The 16,851-nt window shown below is 40.8% G+C and overlaps 1 protein-coding gene across 1 annotated transcript in view; it reads left to right on the top strand.

The window, feature by feature from the left end:
* HSD17B12 (hydroxysteroid 17-beta dehydrogenase 12) overlaps positions 1-16,851 on the top strand; it is a 177,392-nt gene that overhangs the window by 97,866 nt on the left and 62,675 nt on the right. The window contains exon 4 of the mRNA XM_005905133.2: positions 14,538-14,645. Within this exon, the coding sequence (XP_005905195.1) occupies positions 14,538-14,645 (108 nt within the window). The remainder of the gene's footprint in view (positions 1-14,537; positions 14,646-16,851) is intronic.

Genomic DNA, 16,851 nt, shown 5'->3' with positions numbered 1-16,851 from the left:
AGTTCTGTGACTGCCAGGGGTCTGCCTGAGTTTATTACCTTTAGGATACATGAATTGATTTCCTCAAAGTGGCCAGTGAGACTTCCTAAAAATTTGGTTGAAATACATATAGAGAGACATGGACTTTATTAATGATAGACACATTATGTTTTTATATTTTACATTAAATTGTATGACATTCGTCAGTTGGAAAAATTTCAAGTACTCATTTTTTGCTTAGAAATAATTGAAAAGTATAGTAAATACAAGTAAATAAAGTTTACTTCTTGAGCATTCAACATTCAGTCAGTTGTCTAATTCAGTCCATTAATTACCTGTGATACTACGATTTTATCATAGACTAGGATTGGCATGGAATTTAAACAGTGTTCTATCAGTTTAACACATTAGGAATAGAATTTCTTAGCTTCAAAAAATAGTCTCATTTTAAAAGAATTGTTGTTCAGTCATTCCCTGTCCCTCTCACCTTGCTTTTATTTTTTTCCCGCATGGCATTTATTATCAAATATGATGAATTATATTTTTGCTTGTTTCTTTCCTAGTTCCCCCTACCCTGCAATAAACTCAAAGCTCCAAGCTTTGAGGCAAGCAGATTAGTTGGGTCATGGCTAATATTCCCACATATAAAAGGCACTCAAGAAATATCTGTTGAATGAGTGAATGAATGTCTGTAGTATTAACTGCCTTATAAAGAGACTTTGGAGGATATGCTTTATTTATTTATATATTTTTTTGCTGCTGCTAAGTCGCTGTAGTCATGTCAGACTCTGTGCGACCCCATGGACAGCAGCCCACCAGGCTGCCCTGTCCCTGGGATTCTCCAGGCAAGAACACTGGAGTGGGTTGCCATTTCCTTCTCCAGTGCATGAAAGTGAAAAGTGAAAGTGAAGTCGCTCAGTCATGTCTGACTCTTAGTGACCCCATGGACCCTAGCCTACCAGGCTCCTCTGTCCTTGGGATTTTCTAGGCAAGAATACTGGAGTGGGGTGCCATTGCCTTCTCCGATATTTTTTTGAGGATATGCTTTATTTTTTAATTGGAGTTTATAATTGGTTTACAATGTTGGATTAGTTTCTGCTGTACAACCAAGTGAATCAGCTATGCTGCTGCTGCTGCTAAGTCACTTCAGTCATGTCGGACTCTGTGCAACCCCATAGACTGCAGCTCACTAGGCTCCCCCTTCCCTGGGATTCTCCAGGAAGGAACACTGGAGTGGGTTGCCATTTCCTTCTCCAATGCATGAAAGTGAAAAGTGAAAGTGAAGTCACTCAGTCGTGTCCGACTCTTAGCAACACCATGGACTGCAGCACACACGTCCATGGTATTTTCCAGGCAAGAGCACTGGAGTGGGGTGCCATTGCCTTCTCCGAATCAGCTATAAGTATACATATATCCCCTCCTTGCACCTCCCTCCCACCCCAGCACCCCCATCCCATCCATCTAGGTCAACCACAGAGCACCAAGCTGAACTCCCTGCACTATCCAGTAGGTTCCCATTAGCTATCTGCTTCACGCAGTGCAGATACCTCAGTCCCGATCTCCTAATTCTGGAGGGTATGCTTTTTAGATGATTTAACCTACCCAGTTTTGAATAACATCATCAACAGGAGACTAGCTAAACTCAAGGTGTGGCGGGCCATATTTCCAGATATTCATACACTGAGAGTTTCAAAAGTACACTTATGGGTTAAGTGTAGCAATAAACCTCAGCATGGCAAAAGTCATCCTAAAACTGAAAAAAAAATGTTGTTATTTTGTTCCTCACAAAAAATGTGGATCTAAATGGAAGGCTTAGCAGCCTCAGTTAATCCGGAAGCAGCATCTGATGCCATCAAGAGAGAGTGGGACTGGGAGTAAGACGCCTTCTCCAGCGCTGCGTCCCACCCGGTCTCTGACAGAACTCTCTGGTCTTGGACGAGCTATTTCACTTCAGTTTAAAATGGAGGCAGTCCTAGCACGGTGTTCTAGGATTGTGGTGCGAATTCAATCAGATGATTCATGGAAAACCCTTGGCACAGTGCCTGGCACGTGGCAAGCACTCAGAGGTCGCCGCTGTGGTTTTGTTAGAGGAGCGCTGTGAGATGAGAGAAATAGAACACGAGAGTTCCAAATTGTCAGAGGAACGTATTCAGCTCTGCTACTGAATATGGAATCGGTTGTAGCCAGACCTCAGTGGCCAAGGGGCAAGGTACCTGGAGTGGCTCGCAGCAGTGCGTTCATGATTGCTGCCAAAGGGTGCTGGCCAGGGTAGGGGGCGGAGAGAATCCGTGTGCACGTGTGTCTAAGACAGAAAGCTTAAACGCAGTTCCAAAAGAAACTCTTGGAGAATTGACCCAAGATTTAGAAGCCGAAACCTGATTTTGTCTGAATATTCAGAGTAAATACACCTTTCAAGGGTAAACTTGCATGAAATCAAGTTTAAGAGGCTGGTAAACAAAAACGACAGAGGATGAGATAGTTAGATGGCGTCACTGACTCAACGGACATGAATTTGAGCCAACTCTGGGAGATGGAAGGACAGGGAAGCCTGGCATGCTGTGGTTGCAAGGAGTTGAACACAACAGAGAGACTGAATGACAGCAAACAAAACTGAATGTCCAGTTTTATTTGATTATTTGTTATAGGAAGTATAACTATGGTGAAGGTAGCATACTTATCAGTGTCACTGCTTCCTGTTGGCAGATGTAGAGAGGAAGGCAAAATAAAGCCAGAAGTTCCCTTCGTGAGTGTGCCGTCTATTGCCCAGAGAGTCTGTGTGTTTAGGGGCATCAAGTGAAAAGTCTGGCATTTCCATTTCCATGAAGGGAGCAGCCTTGCCAGGATACCTCACGTTTGCTGCCTCTGGCCAAGCTCCCTCACCCTGTGCTGGATGAACCTTTCCAAAACTCATCTTCAGTTCAGTTCAGTTCAGTCGCTCAGTCATGTCTGACTCTTTGCGACCCCATGAATCGCAGCACGCCAGGCCTCCCTGTCCATCACCAACTCCTGGAGTTCACTCAGACTCACGTCCATCGAGTCAGTGATGCCATCCACCCATCTCATCCTCTGTCGTCCCCTTCTCCTCCTGCCCCAAATCCCTCCCAGCATCAGAGTCTTTTCCAATGAGTCAGCTCTTTGCATGAGGTGGCCAAAGTACTGGAGTTTCAGCTTCAGCATCATTCCTTCCAAAGAAATCCCAGGGCTGATCTCCTTCAGAATGGACTGGTTGGATCTCCTTGCAGTCCAAGGGACTCTCAAGAGTCTTCTCCAACACCACAGTTCAGAAGCATCAATTCTTGGTGCTCAGCCTTCTTCACAGTCCAACTCTCACATCCATACATGACCACAGGAAAAACCATAGCCTTGACTAGACGGACCTTTGTTGGCAAAGTAATGTCTCTGCTTTTGAATATGCTGTCTATTTTGGTCATAACTTTCCTTCCAAGGAGTAAGCGTCTTTTAATTTCATGGCTGCAGTCATCATCTGCAGTGATTTTGGAGCCCCCAAAAATAAAGTCTGACACTGTTTCCACTGTTTCCCCATCTATTTCCCATGAAGTGATGGGACCGGATGCCATGATCTTTGTTAGTGACTCTCATTTTCCTACATGCAGGTCTCTCGAGCATTCCCCTCTCTTCCGCCCAATGCTTTATTTCTTTATATGGTATACTGCTTGCAACTTGGCTTTCTTTATAATTCTTGTAGACCTGGGAGCCAGTCTTGACCAGAGGAGTTATTTTTTTCTTTTAAAATGACAGAAATGCTTCTGGCTTTCTGAAATTCATGAACTAATTAATTCACACTAAAAAAGCCAAAGTTGTGGAGAAGGAAATGGCAACCCACTCCAGTACTCTTGCCTGGAAAATCCCATGGACAGAGAAGCCTGGTGGGCTACAGTCCATGGGGTTGCAAAGGGTCAGACATGACTGAGAGAGCAGCCAGTCATTTTGAGGGGAGGAAACAGCCCCAGAAAATTTGAGGTGCTCGCCAGAGGCCCCAGAGCTTTTGATGGCAGAGTCAGAACTATGGCAGAGGACTCCCAGCTGCCAGGCCTCTTGATCCTGGCCTCTCTCACCAGATACCCAGGTGGAAAACTAGAATCTAAAGTATGCCCGAGGGCTTCCCTGGTGGCTCAGTGGTAAAGAATTTGCCTGCCAGTGCAGGAGATGCAAGTTCCATCCCTGGTCCGGGAAGATCCTACATGGCTTGGAGCAGCTAAAGCTACTGTGCCACAGCTGCTGAGCCCATGTACCACAACTGCGGAAGCCGAAGCACCCTTGAGCCCATGCTCTGCAATGAGATGCCTCCAGTGAGAAGCCCACACCGCAACCAGAGAGTAGCTCCTGCTTGGCACAACTAGAGAAAAGCCCACACAGCAGTGAAGACCCTGCACAGCCGTCAACAAATAAAATCATGGAAAAAGAAAAAAGAGCCGAAGTTGATTCCTTTTTTTCCTGTACCCAATTTAAAAACACAAATACCCTGACCATTCTACATCTAGGAATTTATCTTACAGAAAAACTCAGGTAGCTAACTGCACGAAGATTTAGGTGCAGGATATTCAGCACACGTTGTAGTAGTGAGATATGAGAAATGGTCCACATGTCTGTCAGTGACTCCCTAATCCACTCTTCTGTTTGATTAGAGACAGGGCCCCGCCTCTCAGCGGAGATGGTAGGCCCTAGATGGTTCTGTGTTAACAGACCAGCTTAAACGCAGGGCAGTGGGAACATAAGCCACCTCCTCTTGGTCAGTGACTCCTTCCAGACCTTGATACGGACGGCCAGAGCAGCAGTCATGTGATTCATTGCCTGTCTTGACTGCAGTTCCAGAAGTAGAAGAGGTGACCAGCGCCCATAAATAGTCTTGAATGCTTTGACTCAGTAGGGCTCTTTGATGTCTTACTCAGGTTTTTCTTTAATGACTTCATGCCTTTGTCTGTTGCCTGTGTTACAGTCTTTCCCGAATCTCACCCAGACCGTTCCCAAGGTGGCCTTAACTAGACTACAGATAACCTTGCCTTGGATTTTGATTTATTCTGCATACTTCAGTAGTGCATGTATGTTTTTTCCTCCTTTATTATCACGGCTTTAGCCTGGGGAAGGGTCTTGGAAGCGGGGACGGGCGTATGTGAGGGAGCAGCCTTAGTTGCAACCGTCACTTCTTGTGGTCAAACTGCTTTTGGCTTTGGTGCTAACAAACATGAACATTCTGTAGTTTCCTAGGTCCTTATTTTGTCTCTTTCTCTTTTTTTTAAACAAAGCCTTGGTGACCTATAAAATTCCTCCACATTCGTTGGCTTCTCACATTCTGTTTCTTATAACTTGCCAGGTTACACTCCCTCTCTCTAAGACAATGAATTCTTCTTTAGATCTGTGCCCGCTCATACTGTGTTTTGAATGGCTTCTTAAATTACGGCCCAGAAATTCTATGTAATTAAAAACATCTCTCAGTAGGTACTGACCTGAAAGGCCATCTTTATTTAAAAAGCATTTAGAGAGTAACATATTTAGATAAGGCCTGGTCTTACTGTTGTTTAAAACAAAAAACAAAAACCAGAAAACCCAGCCTGCCAATGCCACATATGTACAAATAAAAAAATAACAAAACTCAAGAACCAACTCTGTGTGTGTATATGTCCATATGCATCAAAAAAAGATCTATAGGATAACAGACCATTCACAGCAGTTATTTCTGGGGAGCTGTTAAACCAAGAACATTTATTCTTTTGAGGGTAATGACTGCTTTGTGATTCCAAATAAAAATCTTATTTCTATAAAAAATATGTATATATACAGAGTATTTTGCCTACAAATTTATGGAGTTCAGGGACTCTTCTAATAATTTTTTTGACTCAACCCGTGTGTTTTGATATTACAGTCTAATATCCATCTTAGTTGGTCTGTTTTTGCTGCTGCTGCTGCTAAGTCACTTCAGTCGTGTCCGACTCTGTGCGACCCCATAGACGGCAGCCCACCAGGCTCCCCCATCCCTGGGATTCTCCAGGCAAGAACACTGGAGTGGGTTGCCATTTCCTTCTCCAGTGCGTGAAAGTGAAAAGTGAAAGTGAAGCCGCTCAGTCGTGTCCAACTCTTAGCGACCCCATGGACTACAGCCTACCAGGCTCCTCCCATGGGATTTTCCAGGCAAGAGTACTGGAGTGGGTTGCCATTGCCTTCTCCATGGTCTGTTTTTAAGTACTGAGAAAACACTTCGTCTTTGCCTTTATGATATATACATTGTAATAATATGTATTGAACTTCTACTATATTGCTTTGAAGCAACCATAAGGGTAATAGAAATGATATTGTCTCTGTCTGCTGCAGAGAAACTTGTTAATTAAAGGTTTAACTCATACCTCCTTGAACTTTTTTTTAAAGGTCCATTCTACACAAATCATTCTAAAGTCTAGGGAGCCAGTTTTATTGTATATTAAGTGGGACCAACATGTTTTAAGACCAAATTTATGATATGATAGTTACATTTTTTACATGTTAAATACATACTTTAAAGTAAATTGGGTCCTTAAGGCAATCAATATTTAGGGGCATAATTTTACTGTTTTAAATTATTATAGAGGCTAATGGTATTATATGTTTGTGTATTTATGTTACATTATTGGGCTTAGCTATGATTGATTTTGGTACCAGAAATTCCAATTATAAAATTGTTTCTGTGGGCAAATGGGATCTATTTTTCAATGTCTGTTTAGTGTACTTTCTGGAAATACTTTGAGCAAAGTATGTGGAGTTGCTTATATGTTTTTAGCATGAAACTCCATAGGTAACCAAGAGTCTGTTTTGCCCTTCACAGCTCAAATATTACTTCATACTTTAATCTACCAAGCAAAGGCCCCAAATAAAGCTACCCCTTCTTAAACTAAGACTTAAACTACAGTGTTTCATCGGCCTTTATTTCACATTATGTATCAAAGACATTTGTGTATCTAAGATGTTGTTGAGTTGTTAAGTTGTGTCTGACTCTTTTGGGATCCCATGAACCATATAGCCAGCCAGGCTCCTCTGTCCATGGGATTTCCTGGGCAAGGACACTGGAGTGGGTTGCCATTTCCTTCTACAGGGGATCTTCCTGACCCAGGAATTGAAGCTGCATCTCCTGCATTGGCAGGTGAATTATTTTCCACTGAACCACCTGGGAAACCTGTATCTAAGATACTTGGATCCGTTTACAGTGTTCCAGGCTTTGGAGAAGAACCCAAGGCCTGCCTGCAGCACCTTTGGCTACTCTATCAAAGTAGAGTAGTGTCTCTCATCTCAGCAAGTGTCTCTCAGTGGCAACTAAGTCCCCTGGGGGCCACTGCCCAGTATGTATTCATATCATGCCTGTGACACTGTAAAGTGGGTTGCCAAAGCTTATGTTCTTTGCTGGGAGCAGCTACACTCCAGTCATAATGAGTAAACTCACCACTCATATCTTGGTTTCCAGATACTGTTTTCTAATAAAGGGTGCAGTGCTCCTTGGAGACATTGCTAGTTCCAGGGCTGGGGCAGGGAAAATAGAAGGTGAGCCTGGAATATTTTATTGTGCCAGAACGCAGGAAAGTATTCAAAGAATAATGAGGATGCTTCAAAAAGACACAGAAACTAGTTTGAAGAGACTCCCTCTCATTAGTCAAATCTGGATAAATTGAACATTAAAATTAAAATGATAGACATGGTAATTATTGAATAAAATAGGAAGTTATGAACCCAGACTCATAATAATAAAGGCATAAATTGAAATTTTAATGAGAAAGGAAATTTTATGTAGTCTCAAAATCTCTCCCCACAAAAAACCCAAAATATTTGTAATTACAAAGGGGAAAATAGTAACTTTACAGTGGAAGAGCCAAGCAGTTACCATTTTAAAAAGAGATCAAACGTATCTTCATGGGTAATAGGACAGTTGATAGGGTACAATGAGAAATACAGTTTCATGTCTATGATATTCCTGCCAAGGATGTATAACCCGAATCTAATAATGAGGAAACATACAAACCTAAATTGAGGGATGCTCTACAAAGTAATTGGCCTGTGATCTTCAAAGTGTCAAAGTCATAAAGGTCAAGAAAAGACCGGAAAACTATTCCCAGGTTGAAAGGCTAAACAGACACGGCAGCTAAATGCAATGGGTGATTCTGGTTTGGATCCTTTTGCTGTAAGGACATCGTTGAGACAATTGATGAAATTTGAATAGATTCCAAGAATTACAAGGCAATACTGTATCGAGGTTAATTTCTTAATTTTGATGCTTATATAATATTTAGGAGACTGTAGGAATTAAATATGAAAGGAACATTCTTAAACTTTTTAGTCTCAGGACCTCTTTATACACTTAAAAAGTGTGGAGAGTCCCATAGAGCTTTCATTTATGTAGGATACAGCTGTCAATGTTTATTGTATTAGAAAGTCAAGCTGGCTAATTTTTTAAAATAATTTTTTAATTCATGTAAAAGTAATAGCAGTAAACCCATTCTATGTTAGTGTAATGTATTTTTAGTAAGGATAATAGCTGTCTTCTGAAACAACAAGATTCAGTGAGAAGAGTGGCGTTATTTTACATTTTTAAAACTCTCTTTGATATCTGACATAGAAGACAGTTGTGTTTGCAGATCTGTTTCTGCATTCATTATGTGAAGATATGTTCTTTTGGTTGAAGTTCAAAAAAAAAAGGGTTTCCATGGTAGCTCAGCTGGTAAAGAATCTACCTGTTTGATTCCTGGGTCAGGAAGATCCCCTGGAGAAGGGATAGGCTACCCACTCCAGTATTCTTGGGCTTCCCAGGGGGCTCAGATGGTAAAGAATCTGCCTGCACTGTGGGAGACCTGGGTTCAATCCCTGTGTCGGAAAGATCCCCTGGAGGAGGGCATGGCAACCCACTCCAGTATTCTTGTCTGGAGAATCCCTGTGGACAGCGGAGCCTGGTGGTCCATGGGGTCACAAAGAGTCAGACATGACTGAGCAACTAAGCACAGCACAGCAGATAAGAAGAAAATCTGGTTTACATGAATATGTAGTAGGAGAAGAGAAAGTGATTTGGGTAGCCTCTTCAGATAATGGTGGATATTTTTTTTTGGTTACTACATCAACATTCCTTAAGTGAAAATTTCTTCAAGGTTAGTTGTGATATGGAATCTGAAAATATATCAATGAACTTTTCATACTCCATTACCTTAAAATCCATATGTCTATCTCCCACATTGAATAGGTCTTTTGTCCATCATGATTTTTTAACTTTATGATTGGTCTTTGGAAAATATTGGTTCCTGAGTTTTGCAAATCTTATAAATGTTGACACTGTTCCCCTCCCTGTGCCCCACCCCCCGCCAAATTACAATTACTAATATCAGTCCTAATCTCATCAAAAAAATATTTTCTTTCAGTCTCAGGATGGTGGATACAAGTTTTACAGGATTCTAATTTTCATTTAAAATCTCCGATTTTACCATGGACAGTAAATCGTGTTGCTTTTCTTGAAGTGCCAGGCTAGCTTCACCCATTCTTAGGATATGTCTGCCAAACCTGAATAAGCATAGTTTTTCTGTCAGTTGTTCTTTAAAGTGAAATGACGCTGCCTGAAAAAGGGCAGCTAATTCAGCCCACAGCTCAACGGTGCTTGCTTTTTCTCAGGACGGCCACTGTCCTGGGTACACAGAAAAAGTGTCTTATGTAGACTTCCCGTTTTGTCACATGGAACATTACAAAGATGTATCCACAAGGGTAGAGATTTAATAAAAAGTATTTTACTGCTTCTTACAGGAGCCATTCTTTAACAAAACTGACTTTTTTCTTTTTTACTGCTGGTATGTGAAGAACACAGTGACTTTTAACATAGTTAGGTTTCTTGGGAAGACTCTAGCAGTTTTACCCACCATTACTTTTGTGCTATTGGTGCAGTTATCACCAACTAAAAAAGGCAAATAATGTCTTAGTAATTTTGACTCTAAAGAGCCATCAGGGTCATGGGTCACTATTTGAGAACGGCTACACTGAAGTCCTTATGGATGATGGAATCTGAAGCAACTGAATGAAGCATGGTTCAGGAGAAAAATTCCTTGTACAGTATTTGAAACTTTGAGATTATTTCAAAATTAAAAATAAATAAATAAATGATAGCCTTTCAAATGATGAAAACTGAAATTTACGATGATAGTCACTTGTGAGTTTCAGCAAGATGCCAGTAAATTCTTCTGCAGATTAAGTGGCATATGTCATTTAGTAAACTTTTTGGCATCTAGTTGATTCTTAGTAAATGATAACTTAAGAATTATTACTGTAGTAGCTGTTATCAGGTATTACTCCTGTTCAGTTGGTAGACTGTTAATTGCAGCCCTAAACATTTTACATGGTACCTCTGAGTTCTTTAGGACATCCTAGAGTCTAGATGAGTGGCGTCAGGTCTGTATTCTTAGTTCCAATAATACAGGAGGAGACTGTAAATCAGCACTTTTGCTTTTACTTTGGTTTAATATGTAAAAACTGTGCTTTAAAATATGTAAAAACTGTACTTTAAGTGAAAAGTGTTGTTTTGTGTTGAATAGAAAAATGGTTCTACTTTTGGCAAAATGTTGAACTATATTGATCTTCAGATTATTAATTGCCAAAAGTAGTTATTTCAATAGCTAATATTTTAAATTTTATGGTAATTTTTTCAAAAGTTCCTGGATTGGTTTTGTTTTGACTTTAAAGAAATAAAAGCAACTGTTAAGCTTCCTTTTTCTAAATACCTAAGTGAGAGACCTAGATCTTGAAAAGAATACTTTTTCCTGTGGTGAGATTTCACAAAACCAGAATGGAATCTTGTAAGAACAAAGTAACAGGTTGAAATAAAAAGAGGTCACTTAAAAACAAAAGCAGCACAGTCAGCATTTTTAGAAGAAAGGTACTGTGTAATGTTTGACTTCTAATTAATTCTAACTATCTTTTTATTTGAAAGAAGAAAGAAATGTTATGGAGGGTTCCAAAAATATCCCTTTTGCTTTCAAACTTGATTTTTAGTTCATGTATCCTGCATGGGAAATTGGTCAACTCTGGCCCAGATCTTACTGGCAGTACTCACTACCTTCTGTGTCCATGAGTTCCACGTGGTGGGTTCAACCAACCCCAGGATCACGTGTTATGTTTACAATCCTGGGTTGGCAGAATTAGTGGATATGGTGGGCGAATACAGAACTTGAGCCTCCGTGGATTTTTATATTCACAGGGCGTCCTAGAAACAAATGGATACCAAGAAATACATGGATACCAAGAGACGAGTTTAATTTCATTTCTCAAGCCAACAAAGAGAGGTGCCTCAAGGGAAAAAGTTGCTTTTCAAAAGGAAAAAAAAAAAGTATTTTATGTGATTTAAAAAAAAATGCTGAGACATAATTGGAGGAATTGTTATATATCTTTATCCCACAGCCCTTAGGGTATTGATTTTAACGTATCAGAGCTTCTACCTTGGAAGAAAGACAATAGAGGCAGTCATGTCGTGGACCGTTGTGGTGGACAAGGATCAGGGTACTCAGAAGTATGTCTCCAAAGCTTCGGTGAAGTTCTTACTCTTCTCCAGTGGTGGGCTGTTGCTGAGCTGTAGACTGGTAGTTGTATGAAGAGCCTCGGGTAGGAGACGTGAACGTGGAAATGAAGATTATATTGGGGTGGCCCAAAGGTTCGTTCAAACCTGAAGATGATGGTCCCCACTCACGGTCCAGGTGCTTGTTGCAGCCTTGTGCTCGTGTTTAAAACGGAAGTTTCCTGTTCATCTGCGTTGGCTTCTGTTGGCAGGGCCAGATGAGAGCTGATAGGCTATGGGAAGCGGGGAGATGCCTAGATTTATTTCCACAGTTCCTAAGGAAGCCAGCTGTCTCCCACCCCAGCCTTTTAGAACATCTGTCATTATTCTCTTCTAAGGGCCTTGGCCCAGAGAGCGGCATCTCCTGTCCTGTTTTTATGTACATGCTTCTATTTTTGACTCACACAGCTTGGTGGTGGTGGTTTGGGGGGTAGTTCATGGAGCCCTCAAAGCTGGTCCACAGACCTGGTCAAGAGCATGCATAGCCGATAACCTCGGGAAAGGAAATGTGAGGGAAGGCTCCTGGATTCTTCTGGGGGAGTTTTCCTCACTATAAAAGGGACCTAAACAGGAAGTCCCGTTGTTGATTCTGAACGTTGCCTGCGTGGCTGTTTGGAATGGCAGTGGCCTTCTTGAAACCAAGAGAAGAGCCAGTCTAGAGGAATAAGAGAAAGGGTGGAAGGACCCTGGAGCCTTGTGACATTTTTGAGCAACTGAACAAAACAGACCCAAGTCCTTGTCCTCACAAGCTTAATTCTGGAGGGAGCGGAGGACAATAAACATGTACATTAATAAGGTACATAGATTAGAGAGGGGTAAGCACAATGGGATGGAAAAAAGCAGAGAAGGGGGAGACGGAGTGCAGGAGAGGAGTAGCTGCATTTTTCAAAGGCTGGTCAAGGAAGACTTCTCTGACCCAACAGAGACGCGGGATCTGGAACAGCATTCCAGACAGGGCATAGAAAGTGCAAAAGCCTTGAGTGTATTTGGAGAAGATTCTGTGTCTACAGAACTGCCAGGACCCCTGTGAACAAGGCTGAGGAGTGACCGGAGAGTAGGTGGGTAAAGATGAGTTTGGTATCAGGCTGTTGCTGAAGACTTTGTTTCTTCCTGGATGTGAGATGGCACCCTTTGGAGGTTTGCAAGGAGGGAAGTGACAGGATCTGACCTATGTTTTAAAAAGAAGAAAAGCCCACAATAGGGGCAGTGAAGAAAAGTTAAGAGAAAGAAAACAGTGTTAACTGGACTAGAGCAGGATTCAGAGGAATTCAGGTATAAGTTCAAATTTTTATGTATCTGGAAAAACTTGCATCAAAAGCCATGACGACATAAGAAAACTTACTTATGCCATATGCATATAAGGCTGTGCCATGTAAGTACACTCACCAAATCTTCTGAGATCTAAAAGTAAATTTGATTCAGTGGCTGTTAGGTGGCTTTTATTAGTAGAGAGAAATTTTCCTAAATGTCAGCGTATAGTGCTGGTGTGGAAACAGACTTTGCTTTTCTTAAATAAATAGATAAATTTTATCTTATTTTACCTCTGGAATAAAGTTTTACTTTCCATAAAACGTTTCTTTCAGCCTTTTGATTTTAGTCTTTTTTCTTGTGAATCGGTGGCTCTAATAAAGGCAAGAGTTCTTTACTTACTTGTGGTAAATTCTGTGAACCATCTGTGATAAGACATGTTGGACCAGCTATGGGGAAAAACCCTGTATCTGGCTGTCCATTACATGAACACATATCATAACTCATTTATATTCGAATCGTAGGTATACCTTTAACACTAGATAAGGTGTTTTCCAAGTCAATTATTATCCTCTCTAGTTTATTCATAGATTCCTATCTAGGGTCGATAACTTTTCATTGAGTCTAACTAATAATAAATCTGTCGTGAACCAGCTGTTTTAGTTTCAGACATAAATCCTTTTAGGTCAAGAACAGAAATCTCTGTGGATTAATGCTGTATATTCTGTGATGAGCCGGCATTGACTTCAAAGGAAGAACATTTTATTTTTGGAAGTAGGGTTTTTAAGTTAAGTCTTTTGAATTCTCATCCAGTTCCAAAGAATAAACATTCTTAGAGACTTTATGGACTGCCTCCTGTATGCCAGTACATAGTCGTATTGATAGTAATAAGGTCATATTTTTGTACCTTTGTGTTGACAGCACTAATGAGTATTAGTGCCTTCATTTTCAAAAGAGGCTGCAGAGGCCCATAGACTTGCTCAAAGTCAAAGCAAATAAGTGTGGAAGAGAAATTGGTAGCCGTGTCTCGTAACCTCACCGTTGATGCCATGCTGTCAGAGCAGCTCACTGGTGAAGGCAGAAATCAACATGACACTTTCCTTCTCATGAGGATGCTTTCTCCAGTGTGTCTCACTTTTCAGTTTGTTATTTCCCTTAGCTCTGTTTAGACCTGAATAGTCCTGAACACAGGTCTTTCTTGTGTCACTCTCTGGCTCCATTACTGTGCATTTTATGTGGGCTTTTTAAATGTAGCCACTATTTATCATTAACCAAGTTTCCAAATTCTAATATCATATTCTTTTTATTTCCAGATTAATAATATGGGTTTTTTGTTTTAATAGATCACACTTTACAATATTTTGTGACATAGAGACTGAAGAAAGAATGAAGTTACCAATTTGCAATTAAAATCATAAAGCCAGAGATACTTAAAGAGTATATAGCATGATGATATGAACCATGTTTTATAGTTTGTACCTAAGGGTCTAAAAAGCCATCATTTTGATTTATAGGAGAACTGATTAAGGAACATTCAGGCAACTCTGATAACACTGGAATTTTTATTTCAGAACTATTGTGCTGACTCTATAGCATCTCTTAGATGGTCTCACGATTGCTTAAAATTATCCTGATCTAAATTTCATCTCAAGTTGGGGTGGGGAAAGTGTTTGAAAGAGTAATGTCATCAAATGCTTGAATCTCATTTGCCATATATTAATTTTCCTCTCTCCATTTCTGTTTTTTTCCCTAGGAGAAAAATTCAAAGTGGAAACAAAGACCATTGCTGTTGACTTTACGTTAGAAGATATTTATGACAAAATTAAAACAAGCTTGGCAGGTCTCGAGATTGGTGTTTTAGGTTTGTATCTTTGTCACATTTATAGATTCTTCTTATATCTATTGATTAGTACTGTTTTCATTTTGAATGTTAGGTGTTCAACTGGTGGCCTAACTAGTGAAAAGAAAATTGTCTTGTTAATACAAATGATCATTAGATGATATTAATTTATATATGCGTGAATCTTTATGTTTTGTGTTGTATTTTAATGATGACTACAATTTAGGTTGTTTTCTTGGCCTGCTTTATTTCCACTCTTTAATTCTCTCGGTATGTATTTAATATAGCTATGTTGTTATAATCGTTTTAGCAGGTGATGCTGACCCATTTTTATAGTTGAGGAAATACAGGCTTAGAGGGGTATTTCTTAGCCTTTGTTCAGTATTACCCTCTCCCCAACAAGGAGTCTTTTTAGACATTGTTTTCCACTAGTCTTCCCTCCCATGAAATTTTAGTACCACAGGTACACTGTGGATCTTGTTTACGTGCTGTACCTATACAGAAAGGTTAAGAGCCCACACCACGCCCCCAAAACAATTTTTGCCCACTGAGGGGAGCTATCACCCCAGTTGAGAAGATGTGACTCAGATGAATGACTTGCCTGAGGTCACACAGAGGCTGAGAACTGCACCTGGGTTTTAGCCACTACAGTAAATCCCCTACCCAAAAACGAGTTCCATTCTGAGAGCGTGTTCCTAAGTCCAGTTAGTAAGTCCCCCAAAGTTAGCCTAGGTCCCAGCTAACACAGCTGGCTATGTGATACTGTACTGTAATAGGTTTATAATATTTTTCACACAAATAACACACAAAAAACAAAGAACATGTTTTTAATCTTATACAGTCCATACAGTACCTGAAAAGCTCTACTGAGCACTGTTGTACTTTGGTACTTTGCAGCAGTGTACTAAAAGTACCGTCGTCCTTCTCAGCAGTGATGTACCAGCCCCGTCACTGCTGCTTTAAGCTCGCTGCCAGACGTCCTGGGCTTAAAATAAAGATACTGCACGACCGCACTCTGTGCAGTTGTTGTTGTTGTTCAGTCGCCCAGTCGTATCTGACTCTTTGCAACCCCGTGAACTGCAGCATGCCAAGCTTCTCTGTCCTTCACTGTCTCCTGGAGTTTGCTCAGACTCAGGTCCATTGAGTCGATGATGCCATCCAACCATCTCATCCTCTATCAGCCCCTTCTCCTCCCTCCTTCAATCTTTCCCATCATCAGGGTCTTTTCCAGTGAGTCAGCTGTTCGCATCAGGTGGGCAAAGTATTGGAGCTTCAGCATCAGTCCTTCCAATGAATATTCAGGGTTGATTTCCTTTAGGGCTGGAGTGTTATAGAAGGCTTTCTTCAGCTGTCTTTCCCGACCCAGATATAGAAAGTCTATAGCGTGAGTTTAGGCACAATAGGTAGATCTATGAAGGATGAGGTACAGGGTACCCACTTCCAGAATCCTAGGACTTGTGTCAGTACGTAAGCATTAATATTTAGACATAAGAATTGATATTTTCCTGGGCCATGTATGCTAATGGAACCACTGCTTTTGTAGTCCAGCCCCTTAGTAAATTGCAGCCTGCGAGTCAGCAGTTTCCACCCTTCTTTATTCATTCACCAGTCAGTGAACTGGAGATACAACAATAAACAAGAAAGCACCCAGCTTTATGTAGTGTAATCTTCTGAATGGAAAGACAACCCTGATCAAAAATAGTTTTCTATGGGATAAGTGTTGAGACAGGGAGGGCGGGGTGTAATAAAGAGGATAAAAGGAATGGCAGAGTTGATATGGGAAAAAATAATGGTGACTTGGCCTAGCCGGTAGGGTAGGAAAAAGGATGATTCCAGAAATACGAAGGGAGTGGAGGAAGCAGGACTCTACATGTGGGCGATGCAAGAGAACCCTTGATGACCTTCAGGTTTCTGCCTTGAACATCTGTGTCAGTAATACCATCTAATAAAATGGGGAATCCTAGACAAGGAAGCTTTTTGGGAACAAGGATCGTTTAAGTTTGGGGTTCTTCTAGGATGCCCAAATGGTTTCTTTTTTAATTAATTTTTATTTGAGTATAGTTGCTTTACAATACTGGGTTAGTTTCTACTGTACAGCGAAGTAAATCAGCCATATGTACACATGTATCTCCTCTTTTTTGGATTTCCTTCCCATTTAGGTCACCACAGAGCACTGAGTAGAGTTCCCCATGGTATACAATAGGTTCTCATTAGTTATCTCTTTTAT

This window comes from Bos mutus, chromosome 15 (genome assembly GCF_027580195.1).
Source record: "Bos mutus isolate GX-2022 chromosome 15, NWIPB_WYAK_1.1, whole genome shotgun sequence".
NCBI lineage: Eukaryota > Metazoa > Chordata > Mammalia > Artiodactyla > Bovidae > Bos > Bos mutus.
The sequence above is the reverse complement of the archived record's forward strand: the minus strand, read 5'-3'. Positions and strand labels throughout refer to the sequence as shown.